We start from the raw sequence: 27,170 nt of genomic DNA, 5'->3' as shown, positions 1-27,170 counted from the left end.
TATTAATCATATCAGAGGTATAATTTTTTATAATTAATATAAAATTATTTCTAAAAGAAATAACTATATGCCTTTATCTTTTAACTATTGAAAACCACAAAAATTCAATCAGTTACCCTTATTTTTTGAAACCACTCCTTATTGATCAATTTACTCATGAATTGACACTCAAAGAATTAAAAAAAATTATGAAATAGATAAAGTAAATATCATTTTATAATCACTAATCAACGCAAGGCATTCTGTTGTCCTTTTTGAGAGTTTTGCTTTAATGGCCTCATTTTTTGCAGTGATCATACATGATACCTCCTTTTTAAAATCACTCGAAGAATTATTAGCATCACAAGGAAATTGAGTACTTCCCTCAAGCTTTAGTTTTGTATGCAGTTATGGCAACCACACTAACACTTCTAAGAATACTTGAAATGCTTTGGCAAGTAGGTGTTTTGATTGATTATGATTACAAATGCAACTTAATCTTTTCTTCTATAACTCTCAGTGTTGCACAATCTCAACTATGACTATTAGATAGTCATACTTCTCTAGAAAAAAATGGTTAAAGTATAGGATCTTCTGCTCCTCACAAACATCTTGATCAGATTTTAAAAAATTGGCCAAATATATATGAAGTAAACAAAATATTTCTCTATCTTTGAGCTTTAGATAAAGAACTTTAATTTAGTATACTGATACCCAAGTTGTGGTAAGTTATTGGTATTTTTTCTCAAATAACTCCCATAGGTCTTTTATAAATCTATATTCTAGCTTTGCAATAATAGAATCAGAAACATAGATTCCATAATGCCTTGAACTTTATATTCCTAATATCAAAATTTACAATATCCATCTCACCCTTACTATCAAAATCTTATGTTTTAGCTTTTGCCTTTTCTCCCTTTATAATATGAGTATTATGAAAACCAATGTAATCCATAAATCCATTTTTTCATAAGTTATGTGAGAACTTTCATTTTCCAATTTAAAATGTTGGCAATACCATCAATGTGATCTGTTGCTTTAAACTTTATGAATGGATTCCTGATCACAGGGAGAATTTTTGACAAAGAAATGGAAAACAAAAATTTGACTATAAATCATACAAATGATGAAGTAGATAAGACATTAATGCTTTATAACTATGTGAAAAGAGAGAATGGAAATGAGATATCGATCTTAAAAATGGCATAAATTTATACAACAAATTAATTCTATCTGTGGTTTTAGGTGATTTACTCTAACATGATAATGTTGAGTTCCATTGCTAATCATCCACCTCAAAGAGATTTCCTAAGTTTGTAAGTTCACCACCTCTCAAGCTTTGCAACTAAGCCTTCACTAACAGATCACAAAAGCGTGATTTAAGTGCATTGTTAGGTCAAATTCAATAGCTAGCGAAGTGTAATTTAAAATCATACTATCATCATGTAATAACACATGTCATGAACAAATGATTGAAAGAAAAGAGCCACTTGCTCGAAAGTGAGGTAAATTAAATCACAAGTATAAGCATTCTTTTAGAGGATTATATCAAAGATATAAATTTTTCAAAAAACAAGTGTATTTTAAGGGTAAAGTAGAAAATACTTTAAAGAAGTCAATGCACATGACAAAAGCCTTTTAACTACCACTAAAAGAACTGGAATACTATTAGAATATAGCCCAGATCTTCCAAGTCTCATGGCTTGCCATGGAGACGAAGATGAAGAAAGATCTCGCAGAGATCCTTTAATCTTGCATGCTCAGGGGGAGAAATTCGTCGAGGACGGGAGCTTGGATTACTTGTTAGCAGCGGAGAGATGCGCACACGAGGAGGAAGAACTGTATATATATAACTGTATATGATTGTGTACATATACATAAAGCTACTGCCACGTGGGCATAACTACTGCCACATCATCTCTACCTCTAACACTCCCACTCACGATCAGGCGGCTGATTCCAGTCTGAATCTAAGCCTGAATCGTGCCTAGCTAGTCTGAGATGATGAGCATGGAAAGCTGATGAGAAAAGCATATGAAAACTCATCAATCAACTACCCAAAACTTGGTTCTTGGTCTTGGACTTGCTTGCACACTCTTTGCTTCTTGCTATGGCTTCAATCTTGCCTCTAGCATGTGGTCTTGGACCTAAACTGCCAGGCTCCTCCTTCTCTGCGACTAGGCACTTGAATCTCCATGAGCATCCTTCCCAATTGCTGGAAATTCCTGCAAAGAATTGCTATGCAATGTTCTTGAATTTCAATTGGAGTAACTTTAGCACGTCCCTGGGTCTTCTCCTGGCAGTGGTGGGAGTGGTGTATATCGGAGATCGGCTGGGTTTTAGCAGTGCTCTTTTCGTTTGCACGGGGGTGATTCTTTTCGGGATCATGGTATTTTCCAGCGGCGCCAAGTTCTATCGATATGCTCCCAGCTTGACAGGAAACCCATTCGCCAGGCTCCTGCAGCGTGGATCTCACAAGGGTGATCATTCCAACTTGGCGGGGATTTTGGTGGTGTGGCTCGGATCGGTGGTGTACGAGACAATGAAAACGCAAACTTTCTCGCTCTTTGTCGAGCAGGCCGCGCTCATGGACACAATAGTTGGCGGCTTTCGCGTCCCGCCGGCATCGCTCAACTCGTTCGATCCGATCAGCGTTTTGGTGTGGATGGTCGTCTACGATCGAGTCTTGGTCCCGATGATGCGTCGAGCGACGGGGAACTCGCGAGGTTTTACGTTGTTCCAGAGGATGGGGAGCCGGGCTTGTCATGATGACCGCGGCTATGGCGTGTGCGGCGGTGCTGGAAGCAAATCGTCTCGCGGGTTTCCACAATGAGCGAGTTCAGATCAATGTTTTGTGGCAAATCCCCCAGTTCGTGCTTGTTGGCTGCTCGAAAGTTTTCTACTGCGTGGGATTGATCGAGTTTCTCTATGATCAAGCTCCCGAGAACTTGAGAACTGTGGCCGCGGCCATGGCGTTCTTCTCATCGTCGGTGGGGAGTTTTCTTTCCGGATTCCTGGTGGGCATCACGTCGAGCATCACTGGAGAGCAAGGATGGATCCCGCGAGATCTCAACAATGGGCATTTGGATTACTTCTTTTGGCTGCTCGCCGCGCTGGGCATTGCAAACTGGGTCATCTTCTTGGTCTCGTACAAGTTTAAAGAGTAAGTATATACTTCTAGGGCGTGGAGATTCTAAGAATATACACCAGCGTTTTAGGTCTCTCAAAGAGAAGGCTCTAGAAGGACCTGGAATGGCCGTTTGATGGACGATCGGACGGCTGTCCTTGGCCTAAGCAGCTTAAATTCAAGGAGCGGCTTCTCTTGGTAGGGTTGCTTTGATCGTTTGTGAGATTTTGCGAGAGAGAGAGCTAGCTATGGCGGAAGGCGACGTCGAGCGCTTCGCGTTCCAGGCTGAGATCAACCAGCTTCTCAGTCTCATCATCAACACTTTCTACAGCAACAAGGAGATTTTCTTGCGGGAGCTCATCAGCAATGCCTCGGATGTGAGTATTTCGCCTCCTTGTTCTTCCAGTTCTTGTCAAACTCTTTCTTCTTCTCATGCTGCGCCGCTGTGACTCCAGGCTCTCGACAAGATCCGCTTCGAAGGCCTCACTGACAAGAGTAAGCTTGAGAGCCAGCCGGAGCTCTTCATCCACATCATCCCCGACAAGGCCAGCAAGACCCTGACCATCATCGACAGCGGTATTGGAATGACGAAATCCGGTAAGTTTCTAGCTTCCAGTTCTTCCTAGCCGGAGTTCTTACTTGTATGCTCATTCTTTCTAGATCTCGTGAACAACCTCGGCACAATTGCCAGGTCTGGCACCAAGGAGTTCATGGAAGCCTTGGCCGCTGGCGCCGATGTGTCCATGATCGGTCAGTTTGGTGTTGGTTTCTACTCGGCTTACTTGGTGGCCGAGAAGGTCGTGGTGACGACCAAGCACAACGATGACGAACAGTACATCTGGGAGTCTGAAGCCGGTGGTTCGTTCACCGTGACCCGGGACACCACTGGCGAGAGGCTGGGACGTGGAACGAAGATTGTTCTCTATCTCAAGGAGGATCAGGTGTGTTTTTGTGTTTTTGCTGTTTGAGACTTTATCCCTGTGACTAAACTTTTTCATACTGCGCCAGCTTGAATATCTCGAGGAGAGGAGGCTCAAGGATCTGATCAAGAAGCACTCCGAGTTCATCAGCTATCCCATCTCCGTCTGGGTTGAAAAGACGACCGAGAAGGAGATCTCGGATGACGAGGAGGAGGAAGAGAAGAAGGACGATGAGGAAGGAAAGATCGAGGAGGTTGACGAAGACAAGGAGAAGGAGAAGAAGAAGAAGAAGACCGTGAAGGAGGTGTCTCACGAGTGGAGCCTTGTCAACACCCAGAAGCCGATCTGGATGAGGAAGCCCGATGAGATCACCAAGGAGGAGTATGGTGCCTTCTACAAGAGCTTGACAAACGACTGGGAAGACCATCTGGCTGTGAAGCATTTTGCAGTGGAGGGGCAGCTCGAGTCCGGGCTATCCTGTTCGTTCCCAAGCGGGCTCCCTTTGACCTCTTCGACACGAGGAAGAAGCTTAACGACATCAAGCTCTACGTGCGCCGGGTGTTCATCATGGACAACTGTGAGGAGATCATCCCCGAGTACCTTGCCTTCGTCAAGGGAGTGGTGGACTCGAACGACCTGCCGCTCAACATCTCCCGCGAGATGCTCCAGCAGAACAAGATCCTCAAGGTGATCCGGAAGAACCTGGTGAAGAAATGCCTGGAGATGTTCGCTGAGATCGCGGAGAACAAGGAGGACTACAACAAGTTCTACGAGTCTTTCTCCAAGAACATCAAGCTGGGGATCCACGAGGACAGCCAGAACCGGCAGAAGCTGGCCGACTTGCTCCGCTACCACTCGACCAAGAGCGGCGACGAGATGACGAGCCTCAAGGACTACGTGACCCGGATGAAGGAGGGCCAGAAGGACATCTTCTATATCACGGGCGAGAGCAAGAAGGCGGTCGAGAACTCCCCGTTCCTGGAGAGGCTCAAGCGCAAAGGATACGAGGTTCTCTACATGGTGGACGCGATCGACGAGTACGCGGTCGGGCAGCTCAAGGAGTACGACGGCAAGAAGCTGGTCTCGGCCACCAAGGAGGGGCTCAAGCTCGAGGACACGGACGACGAGAAGAAGAAGTTCGAGGAGAAGAAGGCGGCGTTCGAGGGGCTGTGCAAGGTGATCAAGGACATCCTGGGCGAGAAGGTCGAGAAGGTGGTGGTCTCGGACAGGATCGTGGACTCGCCGTGCTGCCTGGTTACCGGCGAGTATGGATGGACCGCCAACATGGAGAGGATCATGAAAGCTCAGGCGCTCCGGGACAGCTCCATGTCGAGTTACATGAGCTCGAAGAAGACGATGGAGATCAACCCGGACAACTCGATCATGGAGGAGCTGAGGAAGCGGGCGGACGCGGACAAGAACGACAAGGCGGTGAAGGATTTGGTGCTGCTGCTGTTCGAGACTGCGCTGCTCACGTCGGGATTCAGCCTGGACGATCCAAACACTTTCGGGTCGAGGATCCACCGGATGCTCAAGCTGGGGCTGAGCATTGACGACGATGTTGGTGCTGGAGCGGACGCGGATGTGGACATGCCGCCGCTGGAGGAGGGCGCGGACGCCGAGGGAAGCAAGATGGAGGAGGTCGACTAGACACGATTTTTCACGAATTTTGGGATTAGTTTCAAGAGTGTTGTGCTAAGATGCTATGATCTAAGAAGATACTTTCATGAAAAAGAGTTGTTCTAAGCTGCTCTGATCTAAGAAGACACTTAGTTTTGTTCTAAGCTGCTATGATCTAAGATGATGCTTCATGACAAAGAGTGTTAATCTATGATCTAAGAAGACATTTCCAGTGTTCATAAGCTAATATGATCTTCATCTAAGAGGAAAAACCCATCCTTGTATCCAAGCGAGGATTTGACAAGAAAAGTTCTAGCTTGATTCTAGCTTTGAGTAACAAATGGAGATCACCATTTCCAATTAATCAATGCTTTTCGGAGGAGTCGTTCTGCTGCTTGCGTACTTCCTGCCAGATGATTCTAATGAGAACTAGCATAAGAGGGAGTTTTTCTACCTCTTCCTCCGCTTGTAGTGCAGCTAAAACGTCTCGCACTGACGGATCATTCGGATCAACTCCAGGGAGCTGTTATCAAGACCAAAATTGTGAGATGAGCATGCAGTAAGTATATGCTTTACCGAGGCCAGAATAGAGTTCATGAAGCTCGGATCGCCCAACACTTTGTTCATGTCACCTTCGCTGCCTTCGCCTTGCATGGACATCTCGAGTGCTGCACACGCCGAAGTTCGTCAAAGAGAAACGAAGAAAGAACAAAGACCGTACCGAATGCGAGGTCCTGATCTTCTCCCACAGCTTCAGTCATATTCGTGTCATCGGCGCTGGTACCAGAAGTTCCCACCGCGTCATTCATCGACATTGCCAAGGCTTGAGCCAGTAAAGCAGACTCATCGTCCTAAGAAACAAATTCAGCCATGAAAAAGGTAAGAAGAACAAAAAAGTGTTTACCATCACAACGTCCGGCCCCTTCTCAGTCGAAACTGCAGCGGGAGCGTCACTCGGAGGAGCAACAGCGCCAGAGGTCTCTCCTTTTGGTGCACCATCAGGAGCTTGCTCGTCGGCAGCTCGCTTGGCCGCTGCTTCTTGCCTTGCGCGCTCCTCCTCCATCGAGACACGAAGAGCCAAGGCCAGCTCCGGATCCAAGTTTGGATCGACACCAAACTCGAAGCCACCAGCTCCACCGGCAGCAGCGGCCGCGGCCGCTGCTACTCCCGCTGCTGCGGCTGCTGCAAAGCCACTGCCACCCTCTCCATCGCCCTCAAATATCGGCGAGCTGTTCCAATGAATCAATCAGTGCTTTGATTCTGAAGAAAGAAACGCTGAGCAACAAACCTGAGAAGCGCATCGGTGAGAACTTCTGAGGATGGCGGGACATGGACAATGTGGCTGTTGTCGTTGCTGTTGACAGACGTTAGCAGTGCTTCTAGCTTCTCGCTCTTGGTATCGTCCTCCTGGCCAAACTCGACGATGTCCAAAGCTACATTGTTCTTCTTCAGCTTCTTGCCTATAGTCTCGAGTATTTTCTTCTCGGCTGCCACAGGGCTACAAGAAACAAAAAGACGAAGGTTTACCACAACATGAGTTCATAGGTGAGCTACCTTCCAACGAAGAGCACTATTCTTTGACGTTGGTTCTTGTTCTGCCTGTGTTTCAGCGCAAGCTGTGCGATCTGGACTGCGGAAGTGATTTTCGACTCGCCCCCAAGCTCAACACCTGGACGAGGAAAAACGAGAACGAAAAAAGTGTAAGGACAAAGCAAAACTTTACTTGAACAGCTCCTCCTCACCGTGCATACACGAAAGGATCTTGCCCAAGTCCGTCGTTGGCGTGACGAGCACGCGCACTCCTTTGCCCCCAGTCGTTAAAATCCCCACAGTATTCTCTGGATGAGACTGTCAAGATCCAAAGAGCTCCAATTTGATCGTCAGTGATCTAGCTCAGCTACTAGAGCGCACAAACCTGCGTTTTGGAGCCACAGATAAGATTGACAGCATCGGCTTGGGACTGGAATCTACTCGTCGGATAGTAGTCCCCATTTCGCATCCACTCGGAATTGTCTATGCAGATCATCGTCGCCTGGCACAAGAGAAGATAGGCCTGGCGTGAAAGATCGCGAGGAGCTTACCTCGAGAACCATTGCGCCCAGGATCGCCGAAGCACCGCCCCCTCTCCCCGATTTTAGGGTTCTAACACATATTTTAGGGTTCTATACGACTTTTATTTCAGCCATAGCCGGCAATGCGCAGGCCATTTTTCTGGAGCACATCCGCCACAGCGATTATGTTCTGGTGGAATCGCTCGTCCTTCTTGGTGAACTCGTAGAGCACGTCCAGGTGGAGCTTGGGGATTTTGGGCCGGAAGGCTTTGATCTTGGCAGCAAGGATCCCAGCCAGCTTCTCGCTGCTCTCGACGCTCAATCCATCTGGAAATTCGTCCCTGATGCAGCGGCTATCGATCGAGATCAAGGGGCGATTGAGGATTCCTCGCTCCACGCGAAGATAGGCGTACCTCTGCGTGAATTTGAGGCGGACATAGTGTGGCTCTGGGAATCTTAAGGGCGGCATTTCTCAAGCTCAAGAACCCTAAAAATCTTTTCTCTTGGGGGCTTAGGGTTTATCGAGGTTTGGCTGATGGCGCCGGTGGCCTGCGGTGCTAGAATCCACATTTTCCCTGCGCCATGGATTCAACCGGGCTCCAGCTCTTCCACATCGCGGGCAAGGCATCGAATGCGTGGCGCTGTGACCTGCTGCGCTGCGCGATCCAGGCGAGCTGTCCGAAATCCGAGTCTCAAGCAGCAGCAGCAGCCACAGCAGTTCTCCTTGCCTGTGGATTTTCTCTCTTCCGAGGTAGCAATCGGCACTGGAGGAGCGCTGTTGCTGCTGGTAGCGGCATATTTTGGTGCGTTCTTCTTCCTTTTCTTCTCCAGTTTAGAGCTGAGCTGCTTTGCATTGGTGTTCTAAATCACAGGGCTATGTTTGATGGGCAGCTGTGCGAAAATTCTCGTCTGGTGGTGGGATGTCCTCGCGGCCTTCCGAGGAGATCACGAATTTGGAGCCTTCTTCTCCGGAGGCTACGCAGAAATACATACAAGAGAGCATGTCTCGGATCCGTGAGTTTTCCAAAGAGCTGCAAACATTTCCCGAGGCTGACATGAGTGGTGAGCTTCTTTTTCTTTTTTCCTTGGAGAGTTTTGTTCAAGCTTTTTCTTTGCAGGTCGTAAGTTTGGCGATGAGGGGATCAAAATCTTGTCTTCGAGCCTTGGATACAACAAAGTGAGAATGAGCTTTGCTTCAAGCAGTTTTGAACTGATCTTTATCTTCATAGTCGCTGGAATACGCTGATTTTTCCGCCAACAACATCACAGCAGTAGGCTCGTCGGAAATGAGAAAGTACTTGCGCGCCAATAGCCACTTGAAAACGCTGAACATGTCTGGAAATCCTATTGGTGACGATGGAGCAGGGGTACTTTGCGACTTTCTTTTTGTTTTTCTAATAGATCTCATTGGTTTTTAGGATTTTGCTGGCATATTGGAGACGAATGGGACTCTAGAAAAGCTGCAATTAAATAGCTGCAACATCAGTGACGAGGTCTAGTTCTTTTCCTTCGTTTCATTCCTTTTTTCTCATATTTTATTTTAATTGCAGGGTGCAAAGCTCTTGGCGAATGCGCTTAAAAGTAACCAGACTCTGGTTGTGCTAGAGCTGAACAACAATACGATAGATTATCCAGTAGGTTTCCAGTTTGCTGTTTCTTTCACTTTAATTTCTTATCTTCAGGGTTTTGCTGCTATTGCTGAGGCTTTGATTGTAAATAAAACCATCAGAGGCGTGCATCTGAAGTAACTTATTTTCTCTTGCTTTTCTTTACATCGGGATAACTGTTTCATGTTTCAGTGGCAACTACGGTGGCGCACTTGGAGCTTTAGCTCTAGCGAAGGGATTGGAACAAAATAAAATTTTGAGGGTGACTTATTCCGTTCATTGTTTCCCCCGTGTATTGAAGCAGGGAGCTTATGTAGGAGATTCACTTGCATGGGAACGGCATGGGCAACGAGGGTATTCGTACTTTAATGGAGGGTTTGGCTTCAAGCAAAGGTATTAAAAAAAAATTTCTTCGTGGGGCTCTTTTATCGATGGTGTTTTTCTCAGCAAAACTCTCGAGTCTTGATATTGGAAACAACAGCATTGGTCCTAAAGGGGTTTACTACGTGGCAGAATATATGAAAAAAAGCAAAAGTATACAGTGGCTGAACTTGTACATGAATGACATTGGTGACGAAGTAAGCTTTCGGAATACTCTCTTGCAATCTGGTAACACAGTGACAGGGTGCCGAGAAAATCGCAGAAGCATTAAAGCGGAACAAGACAATCTCTACCATCGATATTGTAAGTTCAAAAGCAGTTCGGCGTGGTTTCTTATCGACGACATGTATGCTTGTCAGGGAGGAAACAATATCACGGCTGCAGGTGCCACTCATATAGCCAATGCCTTGAAAGACAACAGCACCATCACATCGGTAAGGTTTGGTTTAGCTCTTGGATCTTGGGCTTAACTCCTTGAGCAGCTAGAGATGAGCTACAATCCGATTGGTGGAGATGGCGCAAAAATCTTAGCGGACACTCTCAAACATAATGGCAACGTCCAAACACTCCGCCTTGGGTGGTGTCAGGTGGGGAGGCTTGCTCTATGTCGTCTTAACTTAAACTCTGTATCAGATTGGAGTCAAGGGAGCGGCGGCCTTCGCTGAGTGTTTACAATACAACTCAACAATGTCAACTCTCGACCTGCGTGCAAACGGATTGGGCGATGAGGTTGAGCTTTTGTTTTGGTTGCACTGCTTCTCAATTGTGGTCTCGAAGCAGGGTGCGGCGATCCTGGCTCGCAGTCTAAAAGTTGTGAACGAAACTCTGACGTCGCTGGACCTAGGCTTTAACGAAATACGAGTAATAAGCCACACTCTTTTCATCCATAGCTCGATTGTAACCTCTCTTGTGCAGGATAACGGAGCCTTCGCTCTAGCGCAGGCGCTCAAGAACAACGTGGACGCGGCAGTCACGACGCTAAACCTCATGAACAATTTCTTTACGAAATATGGAAAGGTCAGGGTGTGTGTGTGTGTGTGTGTGTGTTCTGAGCAGTCTCTCATTTGCTACGCTATGCAGGTGGCACTGACTGAAGCCAAAGAGCACGTTTGCGAAGTACAAGATGGAAAGGAGATCAACATCTTTTTTTGACCGGTTGATTCCCAGAAGTATAGCGTGCTTTGATTATGTAGTAATGGGATCTAAACTAAGCATATCTGTACTGTACATTATACATAGTGTCAAACCAAAGAGTGCATTTCTAGGTTACAACTAATTCGGCGTTAGGTTTCCATTCATGGCGGATCGGAAGAGGAGGAGAGAGGAGGAGGAGGAGGTGGAGCGGGTGAAGGCTCTGCTTCGCGAAAGGAAGCTGGATCTGAGTCCTTTTCGGGATGCTGACTACGAACATTTGGCCAGCCACGGCTTCTTGACGGCGCAGGTTTTCGAAGTGGCGACAAAGGAGGATCTGGCGAGTGTTCTACCGGGACGCGCAGGAATCGTCGGGTTGCTGGTGGAATCATTCAGGCGTGGTAAGGCGGCTACAGAGATTCCCCCGAATTTGGTGCCCTTCTCGGATGTGGTTTGCGACTTCGCGCTTCCGTTCAGAGGTCGAGACGGCCTCGTGCAGAAGCTCGCAGAGACGATTGACAGGAACTTCACCACTTTCGCATCTAGTGGGATTAGCAGAGAGCAGGCGCTCTTCATCACTCTGGAGGGCCTTGCTGGAGTGGGGAAGACTCGATTCCTTTTAGAGACCAAGGAGCGTGTTGGAGAGGCGCTTAAAGGCAGGGCATCAGCATTGCAGGAGCTTCATCGTGTTGGAGCTACGGCAGCGGTGTACATCACCTTCAATGGCTCGGCTGTTGGCCATTCATCACCTCATTTTCTGCATCCGGCTTTTGTGGCAATCTGTAAGGAGAGAGGTGGTTACCATTCTGGCCGGGATTTTCTGCGGGTGTCTGTAGTTTCGCAGATACTGTATGGCAAGCCTTGGGGTGCCTTACCGTCTGCGCTGCAGAATGAGATCCTTGCGGGAGATGACTGCGTGTCTGTGCAGAAGGTTTCAGCTCATGTGAGGAAAGGGCTTGCGGTAGCGGAGAATCAGATGGTTGCCTTGTACCTTTTGGTGGATGAGTCACAGCAACTGGGAAGGGACGTGAGTGCCGCTGGCTGTGATGGTGAAGCCTTCCTGAAAGGCATGTTTTCCTGGTTAGTGACAGTCATGACTTCCTCAGCTGGAAACTCCATCGCCAAGGACTGCAACATTGGCTTTATCACTCTTCTAGCAGGAACAGTTCTTCCTGTAGGCGGAAAGTACGGGGTAACAGACTGGCTCAAGGTGAACGTCACACTACCTCCCTTGGATTTGAAATCGGCGCTGGAGGTACTAAGTATGTTTATCAAGGATAATCTTTTTCACGAATTTCGGACGCAGCTGGAAATACTCCTAGAAGACTGCGGCTGTGTCCCGAGGCTGATTCAATACATTTACACTGCATGGTTACAGGCCCAGGGTCTGGAACTTCCAGCAAGGGATTTCATTGCGCACTTACGAACTTCCGTGATTCTGCAGCTGCAGCCATCTGTTGATCGAGTCATGCGGGAAAACCTCGACAACGTGAAACGAATGATTCGGCTTTGCCTCACTGGGGTGGTGATGCCAAGGCCACCTGTTGGGCAGATGACGAGGGAGGAAGAAGCGTGTTTCAGCGGTTATGTGTATTCTGAAGAGGTGGAAGGCGGTGGAGTTGTCTATAAGAGCCCGATGTTACTTATTCATGCGCTTGGACTGAGGTTGGGGATCCCAGAGAGGGTAGTAGCTCTCAGGCCCCAGCCAGCAGTAGGTGACGTGCTGGAGGATGGCTTTTTGGACATGCTGCATGCCAGGTTCTGGGTGTTGGAAGGCCGAACGCTTTCTCTTGGTGAGATCTTTCCGGGGGCCGTTGGGAACAAGAAGCTGGTTGACACCAGAGTTGTGGTTGCGGCTCGGGGTGACGGAGTGGTTGAAGAGAAGTATCAGTTTTATGATCCGCAGCTGAAAAGGTTTTATAGCCCAGGTGATCAACAAATGATTGGAGCGGACAGGAGACTCCATGTGCACCCAACTGAGGCACAACCCACAGGCGCTGGTTTCGTGTTCAAGTGCAAAAAGGGGACGGCATGCACGGATGGGAGAGTGTTCTTGATTGGTGTGGACGGGGAGGTGTACGAGTTCTGGTTCCAGCTCAAGGGACAGGAAGGCCGCGTGAGTCGGGACGAAGTGGCCAAGTGGGCTAGAGCTGCAAATTCACCTTTGAAGTACGTAGAAGGAAGGAAGAAGGTGTATGTTTTGTGCAGTAGGCAGGGCTTTAGTTTCCAGGACCCATGCGAGGAGGGTGATGTGCTGCTCGTGGATCTAGTTAACATCATGCAAGGGTTCTTAAGAAGGTGCAATTGGTAATTTTATTGAGAACCAAGAAAGGAATGTGAGGTCTAAGTGTTAGCTTTTTGGTTTGCTTAAGTAATAAATATACCTAAAATATGCTTGGATATTCTAGGATATTTTACTTATTATATCTTGTATTTAAAATTTATAAACATGTTAATAATTTATAAACTTTCCTAAACACTTTCTAGAATATTCTTTTTTATTCTACCATCTAATGGTTGATATGCAATAAGATTAATCTTGTGTTTATAAATTATAAACATATTTATAATTATAAACTTCTATTTGATCAATTGGATTAATATATTAAGCAAGCCAAGCATTGCTTTATACTACACATAGTAAATTATTGTTTAAATTTAACTTTTACATTGTTTAAATCTCTTTTATTCCTTTAATTTTTCCTCTTTTCCTTAGGTTATTTTTCCTCTTCTTTTTGTTCATTTTCATTGCATAGTTATAATAGCCTTCTCTTCCTCTTCCAGTAATTGATGTAATTGCTCAATGTTATATTGTTGCAATTGAACAATTAAACTTAGATGATAGTAATGTTCATAATGTATGGTGTAACTCTTCTTGCTTTTATTGTTAATCCTTGCATCTGGCTAGATTTCCTTTATAGGAATTTTATGGATGATGTGAACCATTGTTTCAATCATTTTATAGTGATTGCCACAAATCATTCTTTGGATGATGCCCAAAAGTTTTTTATATATCTTTAAGGGATGGTGTTTGTCACAAATGTGACTTCGGGTATCAAAAGTTACCTGTCGGCTAGTCTTTTTGGATATTTTTTCCTTACTACCATGACAGCATGAGGTCAATATTGTTGGACTAGTTATCAGTTCCCACTTGAACTAGTTGAGAAACTAGTTAATAAACATGCACTTAAATTGGATAAACATAAAGTAAGAACCCTTTGTTGAACATACTCGGCTTGGTTTGAGAAACTTGTGTCATTAGCTTGTACTTGCTAATGTCAAGAACCCTTGCGATATTAAGCTTGGTCCCTCAATATCGCTAGATGATAACTTATTATGTCTGCCAAACACCTTCACTATCATGTTCTTTGTGTTAGTCTTGTTTCGGTCCCAAACACTATTTATAGAAAGTGTCTAGATTCGCTTGAAATGTAGAGATTATCCTGAACACAATGGTGTTCATCCCATATCCAAATTTGCAATCTAGGGACATTCCATATTTACAGAGACTAACTCTTGATACTAAGGGAAGCTTAAGGTAAAAGCCCAAGATGTGTGTTCTTCAAACGAGAGGAGGGGGGATATAGGGGGTTCCAAATGTATAATAAAGATAGGGGGTAGGTCGGGTATGGTTTATCAACCTGAGACATAATCTAACTCCCGCTCCTTGTTCTGTGTTTGGCTTGGGTCTAAACCCAAATTCCACACCATACTAGCTAGTGGAGTACCATGTCCTTACATTAGTCCATTAGTATGCTAAAATAGTACTAAACTCCATTTGGCTCTGTTTTGCGTATTAATTTTAGTTTTGCATATTAGTTTTAGCATTGTGGTTACTCTAGGATTGTCCCTTCACTCTTTGGGTTAAATATTTAAGAGTTATTCTGTGCTCGTCCCGGATTATCCTCCACCAGTGACAAAGTTCTCATGACTTGGTCATGTTTCCATGACACAAGTCACCAAGAACCTTCGACACATGCAACCCCACGCTCTCCATACCTTAGCCACCACCTTGCATGGCCAGACCTAAGGCGAGAAATCCCGCTCGAAGCTGCAAGACCAGCAACGGCCGCGTTTCCACCATGTTGCTGCCGTACCAACCACATGTGACGAAGATCCTTGACACTTTGGCCAGATCGAGTATCCCGCCGCCACCCTAAGTCCTGCCCTAACCGCAGTTAGGGCAGAAGCCCTAGCCGCCAGCCAAGAACCCTAACCCTAGCCGCGAGTTAGGGCAGGCGAGATCTCTGAAACCGCGAAGAATTTGGAGCTGCGCTTTTGGGAGGATGTGAATCTCATCCCAACTATCCACCTGTGAATTTTGGTGAAAAAATTCCCAGCCGTTTAGGAGTTATGAGCTCCCAAAAAACTGTGAACCAAGAGAAGCGAAAAGAAGAGGAGGAGACTGCGTGTTGCTGTTGCAGCTGTGATGTTGCTGACGGCCCTCTCCACTCCTCCAGATCTTCCAAGCCCCGAAAAACCCTAGCTGCCGCCGAAGAACCCTAAAAATCAGTGACGACCTAGGGCCAGCGAGATCTCCAGATCCGTGGCAGATCTCGCTGCGGCCTTCTAGGAGGATGTGGAGCTCCACTCCTAGAAGCCCCCCGTCGAAGGAATCGAATTTTCTCCCAGCCGTTTGGGAGAAATTGAAAAAACCGACCGAGAGCGAGAGAAAAGAGGAGAAAGAGGAGGGAGACGAGCTCCGTGTGTTGCTGCTGCGGTCTGCGATGCTTGTGCCGCGCTGGACGCTCGCTCCCTCCCTCTTTCCCACACTCTCTCTCTAGTGCCTTCGAGCTCTCTCCTCAAAAACTTAGGGCGAGAATGAAGAGGTCCCCGGTTCGAGTAACTGGTATATCCATTTCCCCATCGTCCCCAAGGGACCACCATGTGTGGCAAAAGTACAAAGATAGATCCCTCACTTAACCCATACGGTGTCAGTGAGGGTGAGAGCGCACTCTCGAGAAACTCTCTAGCGAAGCTCACACTCGAGCACGATGATCCGGCGTCGCTCGTGGACCACTCGTCTCGCCTCCCAGGTGACTCCACCGCGTGACTAGAGCCACCTGCTATGCCCCGAGACACTCGAAGCTTGTCCCGAGGCACTCCTCCACTCGAACCTGAAGATGCCAAGTGAATCCCGTCGTCGCATCCACAAAGTGTAGTCCGCAGTTGCAACTCTACCTTCGGGGCGTGAACTTCGTCCGACTCGTCTAGCCAGAGCTTGCATCCCTCCACCGTGAAGCAAAGAGGTGCTCGAGAACACTTCGAAATGGGCCCCATCTTCGAAAGAACTTGGGCTGTCCGCACAAACCCCCTCGTGAAGCACTGCAAAGAGGAAGTCTCCAAAGAGACCTCGCATGACCTCGCGTCAACCACCACAGAATCCACCCACCATCCTCAATGTCAAATGGCGTGGAAGTGCTACGATGTCGCTGCAGCCACCTACCACCTGTGTGACAGTACATCCCTGCCACCAGTTCCAAAAATCACCCTTTCGCAATTCCCCACCATTGCGAAGCATCATAGTGCATGGTCTTCCAACCGAACTCCGGTTTTAGGTTTAGGGTTTAGGGTTTAGGGTTGCAACGTAACAAACTGCACGGTCATGTGCAGCGAATAAAAAGCTGTACAATTTGAGAAGAGGATCGCCTCCTCCGCATCGGTTTCTAGGGTTGCAGCAGCCGCATTTCCAAGTAGGGAAGGAGGAGGCGACTATGTACAACTCCAGTGTTCATGGAAAGCACTCCGATTACGTGGTGAGTGAAATACTTCCCTTGGCCAACCCAACACGTCGGTCCACGCCACAACCCGGGATCCTCAAGTTTGTGGGGACGCTGGCTCACTATGACGGTCCTCAGGCTCCTCTCAAGCGGACCACGATCAACGATGCCATTGACGTGAATCGGCTGCCACATAGGTGAGCTTTCGAATTTGAGAAATTTTTAATTTTTACTTCCATTGTTTAAATCTAGCATGATGAAATATGGTGTGCGACACCCGGACTATCAAACTCTGATCCAGGGTGGTGTGTCCACCAATGGTAACATCCATTTGTCAAAGAGTGCATTCCAGGCATGGAGGAACAAAAACAACACAAATCCTGGCACTAACCTTTATACCAAGTGAGTTTTCTTCCCCCCCTACTCCCTTTCTTTTGCGTCGTCATATGTAATCTGGTTTCATTTTCACAGGGACTGGGGATTGGCATCAAACCAGTCTCACCTGGTCAATGACCACCTCCTGGCAGTGAAGGTGGCCGTAGATCATTTCTTCGTCGTGGTGCTGGAAGATGATTCAACCATTACGCCACCGTTTGAGCTTACTTCCGCCAATGAGCTAGCTGACACGTCCAAGAGAGGGTTACATGACATATACATGGACGATATAGTCATCCCCGTCACTGTGGTTCTCAAGAACAGGTATGGTCCGAATGTCTAAAATCACATGTGATAATAAAAAATAAAAACATATATAGATAAAACAGAGAGCCGCTCCACCAAAAACCATCTAAGCTCCTTGCAAAGAAAACGAGCAAACCACTTACCTGCGAACCAATGCGCGCGTCTGCATAGGCGCCGAGGACGCGTCTCATGAGCGCCAGGATTCTGGATTTTACCGATTGAATATCCTGGACGATTCGCTCGTTGCGTGAACCAGGAAATGCCACTGTCCGCCACGCCATCTCTTTCTCTGATTCAGGGCTCCCGGCTGCGGTGCCGGCTCCAGCACGCAGCAAATCGCGATCGGCGCCGGCGTCGCAGCAGCTCAGCTCGTCCGAATGCCGCGGCCGCCGGCGAGGGAGGAGTAGGAGATTTCATCGCCGGAGCTCGCTCTTGCCATTGATCGGCTGCTTCTCCTCGGCGCTGCCGCTGCAAGATGGGGTGGGGAGCCCGAATCCACTCATATCGGTCCGGCTCGGGTCCATCGCTCGGCGGCGGAGCACCTCTGTTCTCCCTGGGTCCCTGCGGCCACTCTCCACCGGATACGTGTCGGCGTAATCGTGCCCTGCCCATATGAGGGAGACAGGTACAAGCTTGGTCGTAGCGTTCTACGTTGGACTCTGAAGTTTGCAGCATTTGCCGGGAAGAGTGATTTTGTTTTTGATCGCCATACAAATCTAAAAGATTGTTGGAGCGAATATTTATCAGCTTAGAAAAAAGTATTATTGCTAGACTACCTTAGGAATACAACCGATGAGTTAGGAGGCATGGGTGGGACTTGCAGCAGCTCGGCATGTACAAGGGAAGGATGGAGCCTAGCCCATTTACGATCCACATGAATAAAAGGCCGATATTTGCGAACAACCTCCGGGAGGACAAGCTCTGGATCAACCTTTTTCCCCTCAGCGTAGAACATGGAGTAGCGGATGTGCTTCCTTACTGCTCTCCACATCTCGTTGTCCGGAGCTCCGAGGGTATCATAATCCTGTGGAGTGAGAACCAGCACCTCCAAAACTCTGCATGCATACATATGAATGAAAAACCGAAAAGCAGTTATCAAAAGCTTACCCGCCCCAGCTGCCACAAAGACAAGAATGACACTGTAGACGCTGCAGCAACTCCACGCATGAAGGCACTCGCTCCTGCAGATAGATGGAAGTATACACCTCCTGCTGCTCCTTTGCGGCGCCTCGACAACCCAGATCAGCGTCTGATTATCAGAAGCAATAAAATGCTCAAAATCCACACCAAAAAAATAAGAAAGATAAGAAAAACACAGACAACTTAGCTCAGACTCCATGTAGATGGTGTGATCAATGCCCAAGAGCCAGAGCCTTGCATGGACGGTGCAATCCACCATTGCATGGATGTGTGGAAGCATTGACAAGGGGGGCCTCGAGGTGAAAAGAGCTCGGAGCAGCGTACCTCGGCCGTGGGACCTCAACCCTTCCAAGAGCTTCCTGAGCTGCGAACGGAGGAGGGGATAACTACTCTCTTCCGGGCTACGAAACGAATCAACCGGTAGAACCGGCTCCGTGCGAGCCATCTCCGCGTAGGCCTTGACCCAGCCATCCGGATCCTTGGTTTCTTTGCAGAAGCGCTGGTAGTTGTGGCCCTGAACAAGATGAGAGGATCAGGCAAGGCTTGGTTGTCACAAACATCTCACAAAAACAACGTACCAAGTTCTCCAGAGGTAGGCTCAGGAAAAACTTAGAGTGAAGAATCCGATGAGCAAGCTCGAAAAACGTGGGAACGCTGTCACCAGAGAATCCAAGCGGCCAGGTAGGAGCTGGAAAGCCAAATAATCAGTGCAACAAGTGTTTGAAGTAACAAACGAAACAAGAACTTACCTCTAGGCTTCATGCTGCTGCTGCCGCTGCCGCTGCTGCTGCTGCTGCTGCTGCTGCTGCTAGCATCGCTTTCACCTGGGAAAAAGAAACCAACAAAACTGAGCACTAAAGTTGACACCACAAGCTTACGCTTCTTAGTCTTCTTCTTCTTCTTCTTGCTCCTTTTTCTGCGAAATGGGCTTGAAAACAGTTCCGCCTCATCCTCAGCTGGGAAAACAGGATACTTGTCCTCGACTTCGCTGCGCACCACTGAATCAAATAAAATACACACACGTCAACTCAAAAATGACCGTCGTCAGCTCGGCTCACCCTGAACGCCCCTCGCCGTGCAAAAGTCCCGCCAGGCGTCCTCAATCCCCTCCGTCATGTTGTCCCTGTCTCCTCCTCCGGTGCTCTGGAACCCGTTGGCGAGCAGATGCTCACCGTATGCAACGAAGCAGTCGAGCTGGAAGACCTGCACTCCGGAGGCCGAGAGGTGGCACGCGCAATCGGACTTGGCCTGGGGCGAGGCGGAGAAGAGCTCGGTGGTGTAGAGGAGGCCAATCACTGCGCCCAGAACCTGCTCCTCCCGGAAGTCGCATGTCTGGTCCATGAACAGCAGCAGGGCGGAAGCATCCTGCAGATCGCCCAGGGTGGATGCATAGGCGCGACTGGGCGGAGGTTGCAGGAGCCTCCTGCTCAGCTCCCACAGATTCTCCCACTGCGTGACCACTGCCGGCATAGCTTCTAGGGCAACTTTGGCGCTACAAAAGCCGTCCCTTCCAGGAGTTATCATCATACTCCCTTATTTAAACGTGCTATTGGCATATGGCATCCGGCGTCTTTTATTCCATTTTTAGAATATTATTTCTGAATATACTTATAATCTAACGGTTCAAATTCAAAAACTTGAAATAAATGGCATAGATCAAGTGCCAAAGGGGTGGCAACGCTTCAATGTGATTTTAATGACGCTCCAAATCAAGTGAAATTTTTTAGGGCGATCGGGCAGATTGGGGCAAACATGGGGCGAGAGGAGCATCGCTGCAAAAAGAGCATGGATGCTGCCATCCTCGAGGACCGGGCCTTCATCCAGAACGAGGCCAAGGAGAAAATGGGAGGAGTAAACAGGTGGCGTTCCTGTGTCACAGACATCGAGTCCCACGAGTGACTCTGGTTTCGGCTGGATGTGTTTGTGTCGAATCAAGAGCAGGTGATGGAGCGGCCACTGCTCAATCTCATGATGAAGTACGCCTACACCACGACTTGGCTGCGGGACGCTCCTGCCATGCTATAAGTTGGTACATGGAAGGTAAACTTCACTGGATTCCACTTCAGCCTCCATTGTTTGTTCTTGTAGATGGGGAAGATCTCCAAGAATTGGCTGCAATGTCTTCAAATTCCAGTGCCCTGGATTGAGTTGGCTATTGCGTACTATTCTGCTGTCAAAAGGATCATCCTATAGAGGCGAGAACTGGCTTGTTCACAAATTTTGTGATTTACAACTGTTTTACAGTTTTGGAGCCAATTGAAATATCCAGTGTTTTTAATGAGAGCTGATGCATCCCCAAACGGAGATTGTAAGGTGTTGCTGTTTTCCTGGATGGAAACTCTTCCGTCGTAGCATCCAGTTGGGACTTGGTAATACTTTTCTCTCCATCTTAGAACTTGATAAAAGATGCTAAACTTACCATGACGGTTGAATCTCTGGCAGCTATGGCAAGAGTGTCAGCGCAGGAGACAACACCAGGACAAAAATGAAGCTCTTGGCAGACATGAGGCTTGGAAGGGACAACTTTTACACTTTACTTCCATCAGTCGAGAAGAACCGATCCATCACAGTCCTGAAGAACAGCAAAGTTAGAAGACAAGAATTTAAATCTTGCAAAGCTACTCCTGTCGATGAAACAGTCGTGGAAGTGCAAGCGAAGAACTCCTGCTGGTATCGTCCTGTCCCAATCGGTGTGCTTGCTCAGAGTGTCCCTGATGATTCTCTTGGCTTGAGGACAGGATCTCGAGTAACTGTGGTAGCCATTCTTGTATCCTCCACTCTCATCATGATCCAAAACACTAGCTCAGAGACAGCAGAAGCAAAACCAAAATGTTCCCTCTCCAACTTCCCATCCTCAGGTATTGCAGGTTGGCATGTCTTCTTCCTCCTCGAATTTTCTTGGCAGTAATCGATGATCTGAAGATGAGAGTCGTTCCGTGATGAAGTGGGTCACTGATACAAGGCTCTTATAGTCCAGGTTAAGCCGTCACAAACCGTGTCTGCTGCCTCTAATGAGTGTTTCCATGCTTAAGAAATCCTTTGACATCATCCAAATCCAGGGAAGCTAGCGCTCATAGTTTGACAAAGTTGAACCTCTGCACAAGAAATAGGAAAATTCAGCCAACTAAAGAAAGGTTCTGAAAGGACATATGTCTGTAGGCCGCATTTTCTATTCCATTTCCAAGCTTTCACTTTGTTCTGTTTCTTAAGATTTTTGCTTTTTCTTCTTCTTCACGATGTTCTGCCCTTCTTTTTCTTCTTGTTTTCCTTCTTTTGGTATATGACGCTCAATGGTCAATGCTAAAAGTATAATGGGTAACGAGATATGGGTCCGACGAGCTTGCCAAGCTTCAAATCTTCATTGTCGTCCATTACTTCTTTGCTGGCTATAGGTGAATATTTATTATTAGTGCTATTATTACTTTATCTGGTGTTTGTAGGAGGACTGCCTTGGATCCCAACAGCACAGTTTCTTGCCACAACAGAGGCCATGAGTTTTCAAATCTGTAAGAGTTTAAAAATTTTTGTAATTATAAAAGAAAAAAGTACTATACTGAACTGTACCTTGATCTTAGTGAATCAAAATAGCTTTTTTTCCTGGCTATGGAATGGGCACTTATTTTTGTTCTCTACCTACCCGCTTTATTCCTATCTTGCAGTACTATTATAGCAGAGACTCCAGCTCTGCTGGAATATAAATTGATACCAGAGCATTGATGAGCATCCTGCAGCTCAGCCAGAACTTTTTTTTTTGTCAAGGATATTTCACCTTATGATATGTTTGACTTTGCAGGTTGAGCTTGATTCCGAAGGAGCACATATGTACAATGCTGCTGTTGCTCTTCGCGACACTATGATCGAGCTTGAGGTCGCAATAGAAGGTGGAAAGGACAGCTTGTCAATGGCTGCTCAAGCAGGTGGTGAAACTGTCAAGGCACCTGGGAATCTCGTCATTAGTACACCAAACAGTTCTCTTTTCTCGTGAGCTTACATTCTTCCTTTTTTCTTCCAAAAGGTACTCCGACACTAGAGCATACAGTCAATCCAAGCTCGCAAACATCTTCCACGCCAAAGAACTGGCAATGAGATTCAAGGTATTCGTCTAATGCTTTGAAATCTCTCCCGCCTTTCTCTTTCGTCAATGCTTTCTCTTTCACTGATTAAGCCGAAGGAGTTGACATCACAGCCAACGCTGTTCATCCAGGGTTTATAATGACACCTTTGATGCGGTACACATTCTACATAATGAGTTTGTCTCTTTGCCTTGTCATTGTTTTTGGTTACTTATGGAACTTTGATCTTCATGCAGGGGTTCTTAAGTTCTTCTCCAGCTTCCTTTGGAAAAATGTGCCATAGGTAAGAAGAATTCTCCCAATAATCTGGAAGTTTTTTGTGACTAATATGTGATCGATCTCTCAGGGCGCTGCTACAACGTGATACGTGGCTTTACATCCAAGCCTCAAGGACGTCACTGGGCAATACTTCGTGGATTCCAACAAATCCAACTGTAGCGCTTATGGCAGAGATCCCGAGCTCGCTCACAAGCTATGGACCTTCTCCCAGGAGTTTATAGACAAGCATTCTCCATCCTAAAGGTAAAAGGTTGATGGTGCTAGAGAGTGAGCGAGCAAACGAGGACAACTCGGCAATGATTTGTGGATAGACTGTATTTACTCTTCTCGAAAGCTCGAGCTCGAGCTTGATCAAAAGTAAGACGCGTTGCCTACATTGCACATGACTAAAACTTTGGTTTCGAGCATGTTGTCCATCGCGTACTTGACACCCTCTCGTTGGATTCCAGAGTCTTTGATCCCACCATATGGCTGGCTATCAACGCACATGCTTGGCGAATCGTTGAGGCAAACTCCTCCAGCCTGTGAGGATCAAATAATTATCAAACAGTTGATCAATACTTTCTATATCTCAAATGCAAAGCTACCTCTATATGCTGAAATGCATAGAAGGCCTTGTTTAGATCACACGTAAAGACGCCGGCTTGGAGACTGTAATGCGTGTTGTTAGCTTCCATCACGGCTTCCTTGAAATCACTGCGTCACCACCGTTTAAGTTTAGAGAAAAACAAAGGAAGTAAAGAAGAACTTCAGTGGCTAAGAAACTTTGAGAGCTGACTTGTATGAGTAGAGAAGGATCACAGGACCGAAAATCTCTTCCTTCCTTCTGTCCGTGTCAAAGGGAGCATCTTCCAGGATCATTGGCTCCATGAAAGCTCCCTTTGCTTACCACCAACTAGAAGTTTGGTGCCTGCCTTCACTGCCTCGTTCACGCTCTTCTCCACTATAGCTGCTGATGACTCGGATATCATGGGCCCAATTGACGTGTCATCTTGGTGATCTCCACCTTTGAGTTTCTTAACAGCAGCGATCAATGCATCGTTCACCTACACAACCAGCACCAAATACGTTAGATCAAAGCTCGATTTGTGAACAAAGAATATAATAGAATTTAAAGACAAGTGTCGAATACCTCACCTTTCACCTAAAGACGCTGCATGTGAATGCACAACTGGCCACTCTGATAGAATCCCTCATGGACCAACCTAGCGATTGTACCTTCCAAGTCTGGAATGAGAACTTCCACTAAGCATGGAGCATTGCCTCCCAGCTCCATAACCACCTCTAAGAGGAATCAAAGAAGTTGAAGAAAGTGAAGCTCCAACCGAAGGAAGATATAATTAAATATCATTATATTTTAGTATGAATAATTTTCTAAACCAATTTTAGTCTTAAAGATTAGCATTTTCTACAACATCGATCTTACAACTGATATAAATCCCAGCTGAAAATATGTTTCTTTTTTAATAATTTTATTTAAAAAAAGTTTTTATATTTTATGTAGATAATGGTATTATATAGTATTTAATAAATACAAAAATTTCTTACAGTTAGACAGAAGCAGTGGTTCTTGCAATATAAAATATATTTTAATTATTCATGTATATAGTATTATTTTAGATCTAATTATATAATTTTTAGTTTTATGTACAATAAAATCTAGGTTTGAAAAATCTAATTTAAAATACAAGAGAATGATGAAGTAGAGTGGATAAAATAAATTTTTTAAACAATATTTAAAAAATTAAATCTTATTATGAATATAATAATGTTATTTTTTATGTTAATTGCTAACATTTCCTACTAGATTGATTTACTGGTAGTATTGTGTAACTAATTGTAATCAATAGTGGTATACTTTCATTAACAACAATTCAATCCTAGAAAAAATCAAATACAGCTTCTTTACAAAAAATAAACAAACTAAACCCACTATGAAGGAAATCCTTCAAAAAATTTCATCATAATAATTTTATTTTTATTTCCAAACTATTATAATCTAATTATTTATTTTAATCTTATATTTTACTTCAATATCTATAAAAACAATTACATGCTTTTGTTATATATGCTAAGTCCACTTATAATATAAATATATTCCCACCTTCTTCAAATATATATATAAAAATATTTTTCTCAAACGAAATTATATGATACTCCTAAAAGTTTGTATTTAGGACTTTTGAACAAGGTGTGTTATTTAGAATTTTTATTTTATAACTCCAAGAGATGTAAATAGTGGCAAAAAAAATTAAGTGTTATAGATGGGTTTTACAAGATGACAAATATATTAAAAAAAAACTGAAAGGTGGATTTGAATGTTAATAAAAAAAATATTTAGACTATATATATTTTAGTTTAAAACCAGATAGTGGAGTATTTGAAGCAAGTAATAAAATAAAAGAGTGTTATTGTTATGAAATATAAATTAGTAATTATATTAGAAACTAATTTATGTTTTCTATACAGAGAAAGTGTTGATGAGGTAAATATCCAAAACATGAATATACTTAAAGAAAATGAAAAAAATGTCATTAGTTATGGAGGATTTTTATAATTGTAAATAATTTTAAAAATCATATTTAGTCAACAAGAGTAGAGTTTTCTACAACATTCATTTTAAAATTAATATAAATTATAAGAGTAAATATTATTTTTATAAATGTTTTGATAAGTAGATGCTACATTTGTGTTATAAAACAATAATACATTTTATATTATTTCAATCATCGAATAAATGTTATTAAAGTTTTATTATATATTAGTATGATATCTAATTATATAATTTTTTAAAGTTGTTTAAAATTCAAGGATAAAAAATTTATGTTTTAATAAAATAAAGTAAAGAATAAAAAGCAATGGTAGCACTTTACTCACAAATGGCAAACTTAATACTACAATATTTTTCTCTAAATTAGAAATATAAATTGAAATAGTGAATTCCTAAATTTTTCTTATATAATACATAATACATATGAATATTAATATTTTCATAGTAATGTGTTAGATCCATGTTTATGTTTAAAACAATAATAATTTTATAAGCTATATTAATATGTGATCGTGTTCACCTTTATATAATTGCTTATTAGTGAGTAGTGTTGAATAAGTTAATAGTAATTTTTTTTTTTTTGGAGTCCATAGCTTTATCATAAAGCATTATTACAGTTTTTTGTTAAGATGAACATTATATCTACTTTAAGTATATTTTTAAATGTAAAAACATATATATAATAGAAATTTTATTATTTTTTAGTAAACTATGCAATTTAGAGGCAATATTACAGTTAAGTAAAAATTAATGTTAAAGGTATTATTACAGTTCAGATAAAAACACTTTAGCTCAATATGCAATCAAAACTATAATTTCCCAAAATTAACCTATTATGTTTTGTTAGTATACAATTTTTTTTAATGAGCATTTAATTTATTTTAAATCATGGCAGCAATCTTGTAAATGTGTTAAGGTTTTTGTACTTTTTTATAAAGGCAATAGAAGAATTCAATTTCGAATTTTGTGATGATTAAAATATGATCTTATCTTCCCAAACATTCGCATCATTATCTAATTGCATTATTTTCCATTTCTCTGGAGATGAATAGTTGCAAAATTAAGATAAATTTAACCTTGCATACAATCAAAATTTATAACATTGAACAATTAAAAATGAAGATCTATTTATCTTGGGTATGATATATCTCCCTGAAAATATTTCAGCATACTCATTGTTCTATAGAACAAAACCTTTACAGAACAAAGAGTATTTTATTGATTCAATACTATATTATTAAAATTAAACATAATTTTGTTGTGCAAAGATGGTATATAGTAGATACAATAGAAAATACAGTACAAGACTAGAATAGAAGACTTCACTCAACAAAGAGAATTTTAAATATAAACTACTCATTGCTATCTCTTATGGCTTGACATCCAGATGATAAATATTCCAAACCATCTTCAGTTCCACCAACTAATAAATCATAATGATATAACAAATGCACGATACAATGAATATAGATGGTAGTAAATTCTTGACAAATTAACCTTGTATGCATTTAAAATAGTAAGTTTGCCAACCAAGATACATTCCCAGCAGAGCTGGGATCCTTGCTATGGCAAGAGAGCACGGGTCTTAGGAGAGTGATGGTTATAAGCTTTCATTCATGAGGGTGTAAACTTACAAAAGAAGTATGGTGGATTATATGCAACAAAAAAGAATAATTTGAAAGATGATATATATAAAATTAAATATAAAGGGAAAGGATTTTTAAATAAAAGTGCACATTTTATTCCAATTGGTTAAGGGTATTAGGATACTCGGGGGGTTTAATATCTTAGGGTTAGAGTAGGATGACCTCCCAAAATGTTGAAATTCCAGAGTTTTCTCAAATAAAACAAAACGTGGTAGCAAGCTAGATAGATTTATTTATGTATGTTTTAAAATGTTAAACCAGACA

General features: G+C 44.3%; 5 protein-coding genes and 1 pseudogene across 6 annotated transcripts; 4 read left to right on the top strand and 2 right to left on the bottom strand.

Annotated features, from left to right (window-relative positions):
* The first annotated feature begins 2,089 nt into the window (after window positions 1–2,089).
* Window positions 2,090–3,146, top strand: LOC112346291 (protein NRT1/ PTR FAMILY 8.4-like). The gene is made up of 2 exons (XM_024674918.1): window positions 2,090–2,616; window positions 2,723–3,146. The coding sequence occupies exons 1-2, from the start codon at window positions 2,090–2,092 to the stop codon at window positions 3,144–3,146; spliced, it is 951 nt and encodes a 316-aa protein (XP_024530686.1).
* A 70-nt stretch (window positions 3,147–3,216) lies between these two features.
* On the top strand, window positions 3,217–5,815 carry LOC9645319 (annotated as a pseudogene).
* A 64-nt stretch (window positions 5,816–5,879) lies between these two features.
* On the bottom strand, window positions 5,880–7,822 carry LOC9645902 (26S proteasome non-ATPase regulatory subunit 4 homolog). Its single transcript, XM_024674586.1, has 10 exons — window positions 7,728–7,822; window positions 7,562–7,678; window positions 7,389–7,494; window positions 7,201–7,315; window positions 6,935–7,144; window positions 6,551–6,875; window positions 6,368–6,497; window positions 6,223–6,314; window positions 6,101–6,169; window positions 5,880–6,052 (listed from the first exon to the last, which is right to left on the bottom strand). The coding sequence occupies exons 1-10, from the start codon at window positions 7,737–7,739 to the stop codon at window positions 6,011–6,013; spliced, it is 1,218 nt and encodes a 405-aa protein (XP_024530354.1). The 5' UTR covers window positions 7,740–7,822; the 3' UTR covers window positions 5,880–6,010.
* Window positions 7,823–8,216: 394 nt separating this feature from the next.
* Window positions 8,217–10,936, top strand: LOC9645901 (protein NLRC3). 2 transcript variants are annotated; one of them, XM_024674584.1, is made up of 17 exons: window positions 8,217–8,500; window positions 8,589–8,759; window positions 8,816–8,874; window positions 8,927–9,064; window positions 9,116–9,190; window positions 9,248–9,331; window positions 9,380–9,441; window positions 9,497–9,566; window positions 9,622–9,697; window positions 9,752–9,882; window positions 9,929–9,988; window positions 10,045–10,119; window positions 10,168–10,272; window positions 10,319–10,414; window positions 10,466–10,546; window positions 10,601–10,702; window positions 10,766–10,936. In XM_024674584.1, the coding sequence occupies exons 1-17, from the start codon at window positions 8,233–8,235 to the stop codon at window positions 10,835–10,837; spliced, it is 1,725 nt and encodes a 574-aa protein (XP_024530352.1). In that variant the 5' UTR covers window positions 8,217–8,232; the 3' UTR covers window positions 10,838–10,936. The 2 variants fall into 2 exon arrangements, with proteins under 2 accessions (XP_024530352.1, XP_024530353.1); XM_024674585.1 differs by having other exon boundaries at window positions 8,394–8,500; window positions 8,570–8,759.
* A 44-nt stretch (window positions 10,937–10,980) lies between these two features.
* LOC112346220 lies at window positions 10,981–13,216 on the top strand. Its single transcript, XM_024674583.1, has 2 exons — window positions 10,981–12,071; window positions 12,123–13,216. Exons 1-2 carry the CDS (start codon window positions 10,983–10,985, stop codon window positions 13,125–13,127), a joined length of 2,094 nt encoding a protein of 697 aa, XP_024530351.1. The 5' UTR covers window positions 10,981–10,982; the 3' UTR covers window positions 13,128–13,216.
* A 4,740-nt stretch (window positions 13,217–17,956) lies between these two features.
* LOC9645900 lies at window positions 17,957–19,854 on the bottom strand. The gene is made up of 7 exons (XM_024675036.1): window positions 19,416–19,854; window positions 19,236–19,355; window positions 19,107–19,181; window positions 18,936–19,045; window positions 18,538–18,871; window positions 18,325–18,466; window positions 17,957–18,272 (listed from the first exon to the last, which is right to left on the bottom strand). The coding sequence occupies exons 1-7, from the start codon at window positions 19,825–19,827 to the stop codon at window positions 17,990–17,992; spliced, it is 1,476 nt and encodes a 491-aa protein (XP_024530804.1). The 5' UTR covers window positions 19,828–19,854; the 3' UTR covers window positions 17,957–17,989.
* Window positions 19,855–27,170: the final 7,316 nt, after the last annotated feature.

The sequence above is a fragment of the Selaginella moellendorffii genome, unplaced genomic scaffold (assembly GCF_000143415.4).
Source record: "Selaginella moellendorffii unplaced genomic scaffold, v1.0 SELMOscaffold_13, whole genome shotgun sequence".
NCBI lineage: Eukaryota > Viridiplantae > Streptophyta > Lycopodiopsida > Selaginellales > Selaginellaceae > Selaginella > Selaginella moellendorffii.
Note: the sequence above shows the minus strand (reverse complement) of the source record. Positions and strands in the feature narration are given on the sequence as shown.